This window comes from Otolemur garnettii, unplaced genomic scaffold (assembly GCF_000181295.1).
Source record: "Otolemur garnettii isolate 467f Iridium unplaced genomic scaffold, OtoGar3 scaffold00032, whole genome shotgun sequence".
NCBI classification, from domain to species: domain Eukaryota; kingdom Metazoa; phylum Chordata; class Mammalia; order Primates; family Galagidae; genus Otolemur; species Otolemur garnettii.
The window spans coordinates 573198-590650 of NW_003852427.1; the positions used below are offsets into that span (position 1 = coordinate 573198).

Genomic DNA, 17453 nt, shown 5'->3' on the forward strand with positions numbered 1-17453 from the left:
AAAAAAAAAAAAAAAAAAAAAAAGACAACCAGTCTGGTCTCTTCAAAAGTCAATGTCATGAAAACTGGAGAATGGTTCTTGTCTTTAAAACATAAGCATGACTTAACCACCAAATACAATATATGAATCTTGGCTGGATCCTGGTTCAAAACAAACAAACAAAAAAAAACTGAAACCACATACATCAGGAATAACTGGGAAAACTGAGTATAGACTGGATGTTAGATGATATTGGGATCAGGCCAGGTATGGTGGCTCACACCTGTAATCCTAGCAGTCTGGGAGACCGAGGTAGGTGGACTAAAGTCATGAGTTTAAGACCAGCCTGAACCAGAGCAAGACCTCATCTCTAAAAAAATAGCCAGGTATTGTAGCCATCTGAGAGGCTGAGGCAAGAGAATTGCTTAAATCCAAGAGTTTGAGGTTGTTATGAGCTGTGCCACAACAGCACTCTACTGAGGGCAACAAAGTAAAACTCTGACTCAAATTAAAAAAAGATATTTGGGAATTACTATAAATTTTCTTAAATGTAGTAATTGCGTGATATGTAATAAAATGTTTTTACTATTGGGAAACACCTAGTATTAGTGTTAGGTATAAAATGCCATGATGTTTGTAAATTACTAATGATTCAGAAACACACACACATACTCATTCACTTATACAGAAAAAAATATGGCAAAATATTAAATAATAAATCTAGGTGGCAGGTATATGCACTACACTTTTAACTTTTCTGTTGAAAATGTTTTAACAATAGGCAGGTGTTGTGGCAGGTGCCTGTAGTCCCAGCTACTTTGAAGGCTGAGGCAAAAGAATCGCTTAAGCCCAAGAGTTGAAGGTTGCTGTTAGCTGTGACACCATAGCACTCTACTGAGGGTGACACAGTGAGACTCTGTCTCAAAAAAAAAGAAAGAAAAGAGAATGTTTTAACAATTTCATATAAAAAGCTGAGGGGAGGCTTGGCACCCATAGCATAGTGGTTAGGGCACTGGCCACATGCACCAAGGGTGGTGGGTTTGAACCTGGCCCAGGTCAGCTAAGCAACAATGATAACTGTAACAGAAAAATAGCTGGGCGTTGTGGCAGTGCCTGTCATCCCAGCTACTTGGGAGGCTGAGGCAAGAGAATCGCTTAAGCCCAAGAGTTTGAGGTTGCTGTAAGCTGTGATGCCATGGCACTCTACCAAGGGCAACATAGTGAGATGCTGTCTCAAAAAAAAAAAAAAAAAAAAAAAGGCGGGGCCTGTGGCTCAAAGGGTAGGGCGCCGGCTCCATATGCTGGAGGTGGCGGGTTCAAACCCAGCCCCAGCCAAAATTGGGGAAAAAAAAAAAAAAAAGTAGAGGGGAGAACCTTTGCTTTACCATCTCATATTCCTCCCCCACCAAGCTACTATCCTACTTTTCTGCTTCATTTTTCAGCAAAAACACTTCAAAGGAAATAATTGTCTATATTCAGTATGTCCATTTCTTTCTTTATTTTCTAATTAGCAATCTCTAATTCAGTTTTTGCCCCTCCCCCATCTCACACCCTTGTGTACAGAACTATTTCTTGACATGGTTAACAATCAATTCCACACTGCTAAGTGAAAGGTCATCTCTTATCTTATGCAACTCATCAGCAGTTTCTGATCCAGGTGATCAATCCTTCCTCAAAACACAGTCCTTCCTTGGCTTCTGGGGCACAGAAGCCTTTTTCCTGGGGTTTCCTTCTGTCTTCCTGACCACTCTCTTTGATCTAGCTTCCAAGTTCCTCATTTGGCAACTTTTGAAACTGGCACATGAGGCCACGGCTATGTCTAATATTTCTTCTCTTCTCTAGCTCCCTTGATGATCTCATCTAGTTTTATATCTCTAAATAGTAATATGTGGACAAGTCCCACATTTATCTCTCTCATCCAAGACCTCTCTCCTGAACTCCCAATTTGTGTATTCAACTCCACATTCCCTGCTTGAATGTTTAATACAGGCGTCCTCAAACTACAGCCTGCGGGCCACATGTGGCCTGTCTAGGACATTTATCTGGCCTGCCGGGTGTTTTTGCCGCTGCTGCCTGTCCTGCTTAGCAGCCCACTCATCCCGGGGCCCGCAGTCCGGCCCTCCAATGGTCTGAGAGAAAATGAACTGGCCCCCTCTTTAAAAAGTTTGAGAATCCCTGGTTTAATAGAATCTCAAACTTCACATGTCTAAAACCCCAGGACAAGGTTTCTCACTGCTCATCACCTTTGCCATGCCTACTTGGGACCAGCTCCACTGCTCCTCTCACATTATCAGTTAGTCCAATAATGTCCTAGGTGGAAGGCCTGCCTGCTCTTGCCACTCTCACAGAAACCAGAGTCATGCTTTAAGAACTTTATATCCTCTGCTCACCCGCACATGTCTTCATAACACTCAAAGGAAAAGCCGAAGGTTCTAACTACTGCCTGCAAGATGCTACTAGATAAGGCCTCCTCACTAATCTTAGCTCTACCCTCTCTTCTCCTTCCCACTTCCCAAGCACAGGCTTTTCTCTTGCTATTTCCCCTTAGAACACTCTTTAAGAGCTACATTTTGGAGAAAGGCATCAGCACAATACCCCTTTTCCTTAAAAACCTGCCAACTAGGGCGTCACCTGTGGCTCAATGTGGCTCTATCACATTTTGTTACATACCTTAGAACACTCTTCTAGGTATTTGCACGACACATTTCCTTCAAGGCTCTGCTTAAACTTTACCCAATCAGTGATGGTAACTAGCCTAGTTAAAAACAGAAGTCCCACACATCACTGAGCTTTTCCTATTTCTTATACTGCTTTCTTTTTCTCTGAAGCACTTACCACCTAACACACCACATCTTTATTTACTGTCTCCCCAATGAGACTCCATAAAAGTAGAGACTTTATTTCATCTAAAACTTAGTATTATCTAAAAAATATTAATATCTGCTGTGCTAATGACATTTTTCTCAAATTCCCAGATTAAGTTCTTGTTTAGACCTTTTAACATTTTGCCCACATAGTTAAAACTACCATATTACATTTCTAAATTCTAATTAAAAGGAACATCACTGAGTAATTTCTAGTTGTCAACAGGATTTAAATCTTCACATTCAGTCCAGAAGATTTTAGTATGAACAGATGGGCATCATCACCTTGAAAGCAATAAATTCTTTAGTACTTACATGGGCAATGTCTCCTTTTGTGCCTATGACCCGATCCTGAGAGTGTTTACTGAACTCAACATAGTGATCTTCTGTGAAGGAATGCCTATGAACAAACAAAGGAGTACTAAAGTAACAGACCTTCAAGACATACTCCTTTAGCCAACTAAAAATAAAGGTGCTCCTCAGCCTCTTGCACAACCATACTCACCTGAAGATCCTTGGCTCTCAGAGAAAACAATTGTACACTTAAGATTAAAAAGAAAATTCTATCCATCAATTTGTCAAAGCAGACCAAAAATAATTAATGAGAATTCCCTGGTTAGTAAAATGGTTAACAGGGCACATGTGCTTTTGAAATATAGCAAAGAGTGCAACTAACTGTCATATGTAAACATGGGAAAATACACAGATGTGTGAGTTAGGATCTGCTGCATAATGGAAATGTATATACCTTATGAGAAAATCTAGGAATTAAGAAAGATAACATCTCGGCTCGGGGCCCATAGCACAGCCCCAAACGCCAGCCACATACACCAAGGCTAGGGGGTTCGAACCCAGGGCGGGACAGCTAAACAACAATGACAACTGCAACAAAAAATAGCTGGGCATTGCGGCGGGCACCTGTAGTCCCAGCTACTTGAGTGGCTGAGGCAAGAGAATAACTTAAGCCCAAGAGTTTGTGATGTCATGGCACTCCACTGAAGGCGACATAGTGAGACTGTCTCAAAAAAAAGAAAGAAAGATAACATCTTATTAAACAGGAACCTTAAATGAGAAAGGGAACAGCTAGCAATAATTCCTAGCATTCCTCTTTTTCCAAAAAACTTCCAATCTGAGAAGCAAATGAAGGGAGTTATAAATTTTGGGTAAATAAAACACAGAGAGATAAAGGATGCAAAAGCAAATACATACTTCATATCAAATACTGATTTCATTCCCCAAAGTGCAGACAAAGGCTGGCTCCAAGTAGCAGATGTCAGCAGCAAGGACCCATCCTAAAAGAAGAAGGCCCCATGTAGGTTATCATGTACTTACATATCATGCAGCTTTTGCCAACTACTGTTAGCATTTTAAAATATATGAATAAAAAACACTGTTGGGAGCACAGTGGCTCATACCTATAATGTCAGCACTTTGGGAGGCCAAGATGGAAAGATTACTTAAGACCAAGCAGTCAAGACCAGCCCAAGCAACACAGAAAGACCCCATCTCTTAAAAAAAAAAAAAAAAAGAGAGAGAGAGAGAACCAGCCTGAGCAAGACTGAGACCCATCTCTACTAAAAGTAGAAAAATTAGCCAGGCATTGTGGTGGTACTGATAGATAGTCTCACCTACTTAGGAGGCTGAGGCAGGAGGATTGCTTGAACCCAGGAGTTTGAGGTTGCTGTGAGCTAGTCTAAACCCTGGTACTCTAGTCTGGGCAACAGAGTGAGACCATCTCAAAAAAAAAAAAAAAAAAACCAGAACCGGCACAATTCCTCACTCTTGTAATCCTAGTACTCTGGGAGACTGAGGTAGGTAGATTGCTAGAGATCACAAGTTCGACACCAGCCTGTTTCTAAAAATAGCCAGGCATTGTAGTGGGGGGCTGTAATCCCAGCTTTTTGGGAGACTGAGGCAAGAGAAATGCTTGAGCCCAAGAGTTTTGAGGTTGCTGTGAGCTATGATGCCACAGAACTCTACAAAGGGTGACAAAATGAAACTGTCTCAAAAAAAAAAAAAAAACCCAATTAGTTGGGCATGTTGATGTGCTCTCAGGAGGGTTGAGAGGCAGAAGATGGCCTGAGTACAAGCCTTTCAAGGTCATAGTGAGCTATGGTTGTACTACCACACTCTAATCTGGACAACAGAGCTAGACACCTACCTCTGCTAGGAAGAAGAGAAAGAAATGGCGGGGAAGAGAGAGAGAGAAGAAGAGGAAAAGAGAGAAAGAAGAAAAGAGAAAAGAAAGAAAAGAGAGAGAGAGAGAAAAGCCCATTGTTGGATTAAAGAGACTTAGAAAAACTACCAGAAAGCAAGAAATTATCAGAAGCCACCAGGATATACTTGTACTATTCTGAAAAGTTAACTAAATTTAAGAGAATATTAAATCCTCCTGAACTTATTTAACAAAAATACAATAGTTCCAAGGGAATAAAGAAAAAAACTTGTCAAAGACAGGCTGGGCACCCATAGCTCAGTGGTTTGGGTGCCAGCCACATGCTCCAGGGCTAGTGGGTTTGAACTTGCCCAGGCCCGCTAAGCAAAAAAAAAAAAGCCAGGCATTGTGGCAGGCACCTGTAATCCCAGCTACTAGGGAGTATGAGGTAAGAGAATCACTTGAGCCCAATAGTTGGAGGTTGCTGTGAGCTATGACGCCACAATACTCTACTGAAGGTGACAAGGTGAGACTCTGTTCTCAATTTAAAAAAAAGACGGGACCTCTTTTCCTATTATTTAGCCACATTCCTCAGATTCCATGTGAAATATGAGTCAAACTCAAATACAAATCTCAGGCCAGGTACCATGGCTCACTCCTGTATCCAGCACTTTGCAAGACCAAGGCAGGAAGATTGTTTAAGGCCAGTTTAAGACAAGCTGGGACAACATAGCAAGATCTCATCTCTACAAAAAATTTAAAAATTAGCCAGGCATGGTAGTACACACCTATAGTCCTAGCTACTTTAGGGGCTAAGGCAAGATCACTTGAGTCCTGGAATTGGGAGGTTGCAGTGAGCTGTAATCACCCCATTATACTCCAGTCTGGGTGACAGAGCCAAATCTTGTCTCAAAATAAATAAATAAATAAACAAAAAACCCCCCACAATACAGAGTGAGCTTCCTTTAGTCCAGTTTACTAAACCCATCTAAGAAGGATGATTCAGAACATCCTAGGAAGGGATCTTTACCCTAGAAGGTTCAAGGTGTGTGATGGCCGAGTTGTGACAGTTATAGCTGGCCTCCTCCTGCCCACTAAACACATTATACAGCTTCAGCTGTCCTGTGCAGGTACCAAGCATCAGGAACCGTTCCCGTGCTGAGAATGCACAGCAAGTGAAACCACTCTCATCCTCGTTGGCTTCCCGGAACACTGAAATAGGACGGAATCTAAGCAAAAAAAGAGAAAATCAGAGACAAAGAACATATAGGGTCTCAGAAAAGGCAAATTTTGCTAGAAGGATGGAAGAGAAAATACAGAGCATTAATGCTTCTTGGTTCTTCCAAAATCAGTGACCTTCGGAGGTTGATTTTCATTTCAAATGATAAAAATGGACCTCTATTTATAAATTCAAATAACAAAACTTCCAACATTAAAAACCCATGATCCCACAAACTTTATGTAAAATTTATAAAGAGTAAGAATGGGAGGCAACATGGACCACCCAAAAGCAACCTTGGGAGCCTGAGTAGGGACAGTGTGTTGCATGGGTTCTAGAAAGCATACTTGAGAATACAGAGATGTATTCTCTTGTAACAAGAATACAGAGTATTAAATATATTGTCAACAACCACATGAGGAACCCATGCTTGGCAAAAGATGGTACAGTTACACTGTTTGTGTATTATACAAAGTGACAATCAGTAATATTTTCAGGCCAAGGAAAAGGTTTTAGGACCAATCACTCCATGCTGATACTAGCCAATCACTTTGAAGTTAAATAGAAAAACCATTCTAATTCCCAGGGAGTAGGGGGCTTCGTCTTACCTGCTAAAGATAAGGTGCCTATCAAAGCAGCCACCATCCACCCCTCCATACTTTGGAAATGATGCCCTGCGGTTTAGTCTTGAGGTAAAGTTTATTGGCGCTTGCCGCCTCTGTTTTGGCTCAGGACACTGGTGAGGAGTAAAGAGAGAGAAAGGTGGGCAGGTGGCAACTGGATTCTTGCAGCGGGCATGTTGTTCTCTGAGATATTCTGTGATGATACTGTCCAGTGTAGGTGGGGAAGGAAGATGTCTGTCCAACTGCTTTTTTATGGCTGGGCTTTGGCTATAGGCGCCGTGGTCCGACTTCTGCCGCAACACTCTGATTTTCCTGCCATTGCAGGGTGATGGCCTCTCTCTGATAAAGCTGATCCTACCAATCAAAGGGGAGTTGCCTGTATAAGATGGGCCAGGCAGAGCTAGCGAACCCTGGGGAGGGCGTGGCTGAGGATGGGCAGTAGGGACAGAAGGGGCAGAGGCACCCACGGCAGCATGGCTGCCCAGTCGAGGTGCAATGCCATTGGCAATACGAGGGGTGCGGGGAAGAGAGACAGGAGAAGCAGCAGCAGTGACTGGGGTGAAAGCAGAAGAATGGGAGGCAGCAGTCATGGGCAGGTCAGCCTCTTTCGTCAGCACAGTTGCTGTCTCTCCAAGCCCTTTAGAAATAAGATGGTTTCGTATCAACAAAAGCAACTCTTTCTCAGGGAAAGAAATTCTTGACTGGGCAACAACATCTGCTTTCTGCAGTCGTGCCAGGGACACATCAGTGCCAATGAGAAGTGGTTTTCCTGACACCCGTTCAATGAGCTCAGCGGCATACTTGCAGAACTTGACATGGTCACTGCGCTTGTCCTGCAGCACAGGCTCTTTCATCAGCTGCTGGATCTGGCAGCTGCTGAAAAGGGGCAGTTTGCTGATGATCTGCCGGACAGTGCTACTGCGAGACAGGCCGACCAGGGCTTTGCAGGCCAGGGCCCGGATCTGGTCTGCATCTGTGATGGGCATCTTGATGGACAGTAGGGACAGGAGCACTTTGATGCCATTGTTGGATTGGACCACATTCCACATCTTGGCCAGGGTGTGCTCACTGCTTTTGGGGGTTTGAGGCAGCTTTCTCCGAGGAGTACCAGAGATAAATTTGCCAATACTAGATATTCGGTTATCCGGGCCACACACACAATTGATGATAATTTGAAGGGCTGACTTCTGAATTTCAGCATCATGGATAAAGAACTCACCCTCAGCCACTCCCAAAATAATGCTGATACCTATTGGGGAAAAACATTATATCATAAAACTAATGACCAACTTCAATGGTTGTTCCAGAGTCAAAACTTGGGAGTTCTATTCATTTTGCTCTACTTTTTAAAAAATTACCTCACTTTTTTAAAAGGTCCAACAGATTATTTGTATAAACTATAATCACTTCTACCAGAATGTGTCTTTATGATGGAATAGCTTATATAAAGTTATTAAATAGGAGATGTCAGTATTATGTAGAAGTCACCAAGGTTCATGTACAATTTTTCCCAGATAAAAGGAGCAACAATAATGGTAATAAATTAAAACCTTCTGCAGCTTCAAAGAGAAAAAAGCCCTCAGCTTTGATCCTACAGTGGTACCAAAAATCTTTCTACTACATACTAAGAATATCAATAACAAGTCCCTGAGCTTTAGGCTTTCTCCCCAGAGTAATGCATCCTAGGACCCATAGCCAGTATAATCCTTTCCATACTCACTTCAGCAATACCCTCATCAGCCCTGTTCTTAATAGAGTATATTTGCAAACAAAGTCTATTTTCCTTTTTGTATGTATATGACAGTTACTACCCATTTTGAGCTACTTGACAATTACTGGCTTTTTTAAATGTACTGATTACAAAGTTGCTTAAGTCTTTTACTACCTACCCCAACTCATTTTTCCTATAAACTTATTTTTAGTGCAAAACTTTGCAGAATCAAAGGTTTTCAGAAATGTACATGTAATATTGCAGAAAACATGTGTTTACTGGCATTAGTACCTTTGTGAAACTGGCACTTCTAACAAGGAACCATATTATTTTTTGTTCTAATATTCCAAAATCAGTAAGTGAGTAACCAGAATCAGAATAGCAAAGGAAAACAAATCCAGACCAAAAAATGGCAAAAATGACAAGGTACAACCTACCTACGGTAGAGATGGTAGAGCCAGCCTCATCTAATACGTCAACTGATTCTGCCAACTGGAGCTGGATTTTTGGCACCACAGTGAGGATAGCCAGGACATCCAAAGCAAAGCGCACAGTATCATTCCTGGATAGGAAGAAGAATTAGTCAAAAGGAAACTAGAATGCAGCCATAAAAAATAATCTTAGTTAAAAAGAGAGAGATAGATACACAATAGACCAGAACCACTACCTCTGTGGCTCTATGCCCAGCTGTGACATCAAGAGAGGATTTGTTAAGTCACATGACATTATTTCCAAAAAATATAAGAAGGGAATTTTTACCTATCAAACTGCTAAGATTAAAAACAAAGAATAATCCCCAATGCTGAAGAGTACATATAAAGACAATATAACGTGATACCCTCCAAGTTTTCATGGGAGTAGAAATTAGTATACACTTTCTACAGGGTAATCAGGAAACATAAAATGAGAGATATATGGAACACATTAGAAAATATTCATAAACTTTAGTCCAGACATTTCTCCTCTAGCAATCTACCCCAAAGAAATAATCAGAGGTACAATTAAGTATTTATGTAATGAGATGTCCATTAACACATCATTTAAAATAGTAAAAGAATTAGAAAACACACACACACACAAAAAAAATAAATTATAGTATACCCAAATCCAAACTACTCTACACCACTGAGAACTATTTTCAAAGACTCTACAGCAGTGGTTCTCAACCTGTGGGTCGTGACCCACAGGAACTATATTAAAGGGTCGCAGCGTTAGGAAGGTTGAGAACCACTACTCTAAAGGATAAAAGAAAGAGCTCAAGATACATTAATGAAGTAGAAAACGTAAGATATAAAGGTAAAATTCTGACAATACAAGTATCAGCAAGAAGGTAGGAAAATGAAAGTTCCTATATACTAGTAAGAGAATAAAATGGTATTAATGTTATTTTACAAGTAACATGGCAATATCCAATAAATGTAAAAATGCAAATACCCTACAGCCCAGGTTCTACCCATCATATCCTTAAGAGCTACTCCAAAAGGTTAATACAACTTATTTAATAGAAAAACAAAAATTAAAAAGCCTCAGTAAATGTCTATCAATAGGGGAATAAACGTAGTATAGAAATACAGCACAAATCTCAAAAACATAAGGGTGAAGAAAGCAAGGTGTAAAAGATGCATTTAGGAAAATACATAATTCTAAAACATATGAAGCAGTATTTCATTATTATTTATGGACACATGGTATGTATTGTATTAACACATTAATGGAGAAAATACAGTCCAAATTCAGAAGAATGATCACTGAGGGGTGGGGAGAAGGAGGGGGAGCAGGAGAATTGAGAAAGAAATTGACAAGAATTAAGGAAGAAGCAAATTTGGCAATATGCCAGCCCTAATTAAGATTAGAGAAATTATATTATTCTGTGCCTTTCTGTATTTCAAAATATTCATTAAAAGTATGAATTTGATTAAATAGCATAATCTCAATTATATATATTTAAAAACATGGACTAAAAGCTAGAAAGAAAGTAACAGTGGTTAAGAGTAGTTTTTCTCTAGGTTCTATATATTCTAAAGCATTATTAATTTTATTTTTAAAAATAAACTTTCAAAATCAAGGACATATTTTTTTCAATATCCAAATATACATTTACCAGTCAAAAAATTGATTTTTATCCTTCCTAATTATTTCTGGAGCTTTAATCATCTTTGAGCAGTTCTCTAAATAAATAACATACTTCTTTTCAATATTCTAAAACAGCAGTGTTAGAAGTATAGTCACCGAGAACTATACCTGGAAGTCCTCGAGACCCTTTCAGAAGGGCCTGTCTGAAGTCAAAGCTATTTTCATAACAGTACTAAGATGTTGTTGAATGCATTCTCATTCTCTCTCACAAGTGTATACTGGCGTTTTCCAGAGATTATGTGGTGTGTGATATTGAATACAGAAGCAGATATGAGATATTAAGCCAGACGTTTTTTAAAACTTGCTAAAATTATCTGGTTTTATTCTGGAAATTTTTCATAAAAAATGCAAACATGAAAAGGATTGACATTATTTTTAAATAAATGCATAAATAAAATTTTTACATTTTTCTCAATTTTACTTTCTAATACAAGTAAACATTTATAGATATAACACAAAAGACAAACTCTTTAGAGTTCTTAATAATATGATTTTTAATACGGTAAAGGGGTCCTGAGACCAAAAAGTTTAAGAACTACTCCAAAAGTACCCCATTATAAATAAGCCCTGGGATTCAGCAAACAGATTATATTCACCCTAAACCCCTCTTAACTTTATGGCAGTGGGTGAATAGGCAAAGAATGTCAAAAACACTATTTATAAACTTTCTTACTATCTTGTCTTCAGACCATCTTTTCTAAAATATAGTTTTATTTCTTTTTACATCATCTCCAAATAGAACCCACCCAACCTCCTGATTATATCAACCGCCCTTTTCTAAGCCTCATCCTGCTCAGCTCTGACTGCCCTTAACTGAATTGTGAAAATCATAACAGTATGTTGAATCCAAGAGTAAAAAGACAGTCTTATACAAAAGTAAAATAAACATTATATATGGTTGTTAAGTAGTAGCAACATTTAAACTCTAAAGTACCAAAGAATACTGGGACTCTAACCTCAAGGTGGAATTTTAACCGCAGCTCTGTAGCTGCAACCATGGAAATTATATAATTTTTCTGAATACAGATGTTGATCTCTGCCTATTGTGCAATATTTACAAACACCAAGACCATATATGTATATATAAACAAGCACCCTGTAAATTAAAAATCATATTTTCATGCTTAATTTAGTTTCTCTGATTCAAGTCCAAAATTTAAATTCAATTCAACAAATGTTTATTAAGCATATGCCTTGTAAAAAACAACATGAACTTGAGCCAAAACCAGGCTCACACTTCATTTGAAACCACTCTCTGGTCCCACCTTGCATAATAGGTCTTCCAATTGCAGGCAATAGAAATAAGCTGCAACAAGAGTTGCACACAAGAAAGTTTGAGGAAGACTTCAGCTGGTTCCCAATACAGCTGCGCTGGTCCATATTCTATCAAAAACTCCATCATTTCCACAATCTGTTCATGAGTATATGAACATGCCTATAAAGGAGAGATACGTATTATTATTATATATGACTCTATCATCTGCCTGCTACCTTCTCAACCACAGCTCACTGGCCAACAAGTTTTAAAAATAAAACTAATAATAGCTTTCAAATTCCACAATTCTTGAGTCAAAAGCCCATTTGTGAGAGATAATGACCATATACTATTTAATCTATTTGTGAGTAGACTCAAAACATTTCCTCCAAAATAACAAAAGGTTCCTTTATGCATACATTTCACAGCTCAAGAAGAGAAAGATACACCATGTAATTGGTTTCAAGTTTTGATCTTTGAAATATGCAGATACTTATCTTGATCCCAAAACATCAAGTTCCAAAATGATACAGAAGTGAAGGTATAGGCACAACCTTTCAGAAAAAAAGTCCACACAGGAGGCAGGATTATCTAGTACCTGTCATAAAAGAAAGCCCTTTTATACCTACTTTAGTTCATCTTTTAGTTCTAATAGCCAAAAAAAGGAGCAACTTAAACCCAGGAGCAAAGTAAGTCCTTGAAATTCACCTATTACTTCCATTTTCAATTGTTCTGCCTCAATACATGGCAAATTTAATCCAACAATATATCCAAAAGTGATTTAACTAATCTGAATGTGAGTTTCAGATTCAAGATGCTACAGTGTTAGTAGAACTCTTCTTTGTAAGACAAGGTCCTCTCACCTTGTATGGAGGTTGAGGGTGCACAAGAATGCCACCCTCAGTCCTCTGAAGTGACTGCTTCACTTGTTCCAATTTAATAGCCAGATGAGCCTCAAAATACTTGCGCAAGGCCATGCAGGTATGTTTCCCAGTTTGGCGGCTAGCAAATATTTCATCATCACTCAGAAGTGCCCCCTGATCTTCCAAATTTAGAATTTCCAAAGTACTAATCTATTAAGAAAGAGACAAACAATTGGGGCAAAATGAGAAGGGAAAGAATAAGAAAGCAGAGAAAATAAAAGGATAAAAAGGAGGAAAAGATTTAATAATTCTTTATGCTCAACAAAATTAACAAATATCAAAGTATATCTACATATACAACATGCTAACTGCAGCTATAAGAGAGCAAAACCTTAAACCTATACTGAAAAATGACAAATGGTAAAAGAAATACAGGCAAAAAGCTATTGCTTTCAGAAAAATCTACAGCAATTCCCTTAGTGGAATAGTATTTATCCAAGGCAAGTCTACAATGATACTGTGTCCGCTCACCACTAAGAAAAAGAGTAACTTATGAATAAAGGGACAAAAAAGACTTCACATAAGCAATTACAAAACTCCTCCAATCAGAAGCTATTTTCTTTAATGGTGTGCTACTAAAGGACAGCCATGACAAGCAGAACCCCTATTGGTAGAGAGAAAAACCAGTGAAAGAACTTTACCAAGTTCACCAGACGGCGAAGACCATCATAGCGGTCAAAGAGCTCCAAGACAGCCCGGAATGAAAAGCAAATTGAGAAAAACATGGTAGCATGGCAGCATCCTGAAGCATGAGAACACTCCATTAACCACAGGGTATAGTTCACCACATCAGACAGAACATTGTGGGGATGCATGCAAACCTGTGAAAAAATAAAAACAAAACATAAAGCTTTTAAATTTGAGGTCAAAGGAATATAATGACCATTCCCAGTCAAGTCATTCTTTTTTTTTTTTTTTTTTTTGAGACAGAGTCCCATTATGTTACCCTCGGTAGAGTGCCATGACATCACAGCTCACAACAACCTCAAACTCTTGAGCTCCTGCCTCAGCCTCCCAAGTAGCTGGGACTACAGGTACCTGCCACAACGCCTGGCCATTTTTTGTTGCAGTTGTCATTGTTGTTTTAGTTGGCCCAGGCTGGGTTCAAACCTGCCAACTTCAGTGTATGTGGCTGCACCGTAACCACTGTGCTACGGGTGCCGAGGCCAGTCAAGTCACTCTTAAAGTTTACTCTACAATCGCTATTTCAGAACATAATCCATTCCAAACCTGAAAACAATCTAAATTTAACAAATATTTAAATTCAATTTATACTTACTTAATGCCAAAAAATATTTACATCAACAAATATTTAATTCAATTTATACTTACTTAATGCCAACAAATATTTACATCATTTAATGCTCACAATGTATATTACATAGGTATTAGGATTCCCACTTAACAGATGAGGAGGAGGTTCTCAGAAAGGTTAAGGGACTTCTCCAAGGTGATAAAAGTGGCTTGAGGCTTCAGATACTAAGTTTAGTATCCATTATCTCATTGACACAGCTGCACACATTTTGATGTCTACTATGGTTCAGATAACAAAATCATAAAACATCTCCTACGTTTACTTGGTACTTTTTTCCTCTTAGCCATAATTAACTTTGTATATATACATACAGATTAGTTTATTATTCTCAAAAGACCACCTATCTCACATAAGGTTGAACTCAAAATAAACAAAAATTAAGGCTGATTATCTTATTTAAAAATAAGAACAGGGTGGTGCCTATGGCTCAAAGGAGTAGGGCGCTGGCCCCATATACCAGAGGTGGTGGGTTCAAACCCAGCCCCAGCCAAAAACTACCAAAAAAAAAGGACAGATGAATAAATATATAAGTCAAGAAGAAACTTACTAGCTTTACTCTACCAGAAAAGACACACCACACAGAATATCAGGAAAATGTTCCAGGCATAGAAACAGCAAGAGTCTTCCAAAAGGTGTCCAGGGGCCTCTCACTTTTCAAATGTACTACCTATTTAAAATTCTTTTCTTTTTTTTTAAACATGGTCTCCCTTTGTCACCCTGGCTAGAGTGCCACGGCTTCAGCCTAGCTCACAGCAACCTCAAACGCCTGGGCTCAAACAATCCTCCTGCCTCAGCCTCCAGAGTAGCTGGGATTTCAGGTGTATACCACTTCACCTGGCTAATTTTTCTATTTTTAGTAGAGATGGGGTTTTGCTTTTCTCAGACTGGTCTGAACTCTTGAGCTCAAAGGATCCTCCTGCCTCAGCTTCCCGGAATGCTAGGATTTACAGATGTGACCTTAGCCACTTAAAATTCTTTAAAACAAACAAACAAAAAATCACTAAATATGATAAAGTCTTAGCTAGAAAAACAGCAGAACCAAATAAGGAATGCTTACAATGGTGAGAATAACTGGAATGATTTTATTTTCATCACTATTTGTTAATAATATACACAAAGTATCATCTGTTGTTTTTATAATAAATGACTTAAAAATGTCCCTCCACTTAGAGGCATCCAAAAAGTGCCTAAAGACTAATTGATCATAATGCCAAAGAAATGGTAAAAACTAAATAAGTTTCCTAGTCTCCAATCCATCCTGCATCTTCCTAGTAAACTAAAAAAAATAGAAACTATTCTAAACAATTTTATAATTTTTAAATTATTACTGGTGTACCTGAAGACAACTTTACATTTTTAGAATGCTTTGTGAAGACTAGACAGTCACATTCCTTACTTCACTAAAATTCACTCCTTCAACTATTTTTTTCTTAACTAAAAAATTATCCTGCAAGTATGTTCTTTTAAAGGGATTACCCACACACACACCCAATCCCATTCCCACAGACCTGAATAAACTTACTCTTTCCATGGCATCCTGGTTGTAAGAAAGGTAATACAAGCACATGGATACACCAGTTGCAGCCATAGAAGGACGAGGAATTTCCAATAATTTCTGTACTCCACCATGTGCAACAAATTCTGTGGCAAACTTGTTATGGAGCAGAAGAGATGCAAGATGCTAAACAACAAGAACACAAGTTACTACAAAACACAAAATCTCTTGGCTACTAAGAAAAAAAAAATCACAAAATCTCTTGACATAACATAAAGCTAATCTAATAAATCTAACAGTCCTCTAGGTAAACAACCAGCCCCTCACAAAAGAAAAAAGAAAACCAATATCATATAGGAGAAACAAAAATCTAAGATTCTCTAACATTCTCTTCTCTCTCAACACCAAAGGTTTGTACGAAGGAAAAAGAAATGAAAAACGCTGCTATAAATAATGATATAACCCTACAATCATTTTAATATTACACAAATTCCCTAAGGACTTCTACTAACCAACCTTTTATTAAGAGGCCTGACAATTAAGTTCACAAACTCATCCTAGAAAAAGTGCTACATACCTCATTGTTGAATATCCCTATGGTCACCTTCAAAGTATTCCCCTAGGGAAGCTATACACCAACACCAGCATATGTCTACCCTTCAAAGCAATTTTGGAACTCGTTTTCTGGAATGGCCATCAAAGCTGTCATCATATTACCCTTGATGTCTTGAATGTCATCAAAATGTCTTCCTTTCAATATTTCCTTTATCTTAAGGTAAAGAAAAAGTCATTGGGGGCCAGATCAAGTGAGTGGACAGATGTCCCAATACAGTTATTTGCTTACTGACTAAAAACTCCCTCATAGTCAGTACTGTGTTAGCTGGTATAGTGTCGTGATTCAAGAGCCATTAGATGTTGGCAAAAACTTCAGATCACTTTTGTCTTTTTCACATAGCCTTTTCAGCACTTCCAAATAGTAAACTTGCTTAACTGTCCAGCTGGTCAAAATTCATAATGACAACCCTTCTGATTTAAAAAATGGTTAGAAACCATTTTGACTCTTGATTTGGACTAATGGAAACTTTTTGGTCATGGAGAATTGGCTGACTTCCAATGGGCACTTTGATGCTTTGCTTCAGAGTCGTGTTGGTACACCCATATTTAATCACCTGTGATAATGTGGCCCAAAGTATCATCTTGCTTCTTCAAGAGGTCTTGGCAAACTGTGACACTCCTTTGCTTTTGTTCATTGGTGTACTCCTTGGCAAACTGTGACACTCCTTTGCTTTTGTTCATTGGTGAGCTCCTTCAGGACTATTTTTGCACACTCCTTTCTGATGCCAAGATTTTCAATTAAGATTTTCCTATTTCTCTATTGATGTTTACCTGTTCTGCTATGCTTCTCACAGTCAGCTGGTAATTTTGACGCACAATTCCATTAATTTTTGCAATGTTTTCATCAGTTCGGCTTATTACTAGCCACCTTCACCTCTCTTCATCAGTGAGGCTTTCTCTCCACTCAGAAAAATGTTTAATCCATTTGTATTCATGGCATTATCCCCATAAACTTGGACTACCATGTCCCTGATTTTGCTTCCACTTTTACTAAGTTTTACAAGAAATTTAATTTTTATTCATTGCTCTAATTCAAGCTCTGACATTCTTACAATGACACATAAAAACATGCAACAACAATAATGAACACCACTCAGCAAGACACTAACACAAGTCAACACAAATATAACTATAGGAGGCACAGATATTCCAAGGTTGTGAAACTT

General features: G+C 38.6%; 1 protein-coding gene across 1 annotated transcript in view; it reads right to left on the reverse strand.

The window, feature by feature from the left end:
- DCAF1 (DDB1 and CUL4 associated factor 1) overlaps window positions 1-17453 on the reverse strand; it is a 76539-nt gene that overhangs the window by 22591 nt on the left and 36495 nt on the right. Inside the window, exons 8-16 of the mRNA XM_023512989.1 lie at window positions 15700-15858; window positions 13504-13683; window positions 12803-13012; window positions 11950-12119; window positions 8989-9113; window positions 6826-8089; window positions 6029-6227; window positions 4053-4135; window positions 3111-3243 (exon numbers count right to left, since the gene is read on the reverse strand). Coding sequence (XP_023368757.1) covers window positions 3111-3243; window positions 4053-4135; window positions 6029-6227; window positions 6826-8089; window positions 8989-9113; window positions 11950-12119; window positions 12803-13012; window positions 13504-13683; window positions 15700-15858 — 2523 coding nt within the window. The remainder of the gene's footprint in view (window positions 1-3110; window positions 3244-4052; window positions 4136-6028; window positions 6228-6825; window positions 8090-8988; window positions 9114-11949; window positions 12120-12802; window positions 13013-13503; window positions 13684-15699; window positions 15859-17453) is intronic.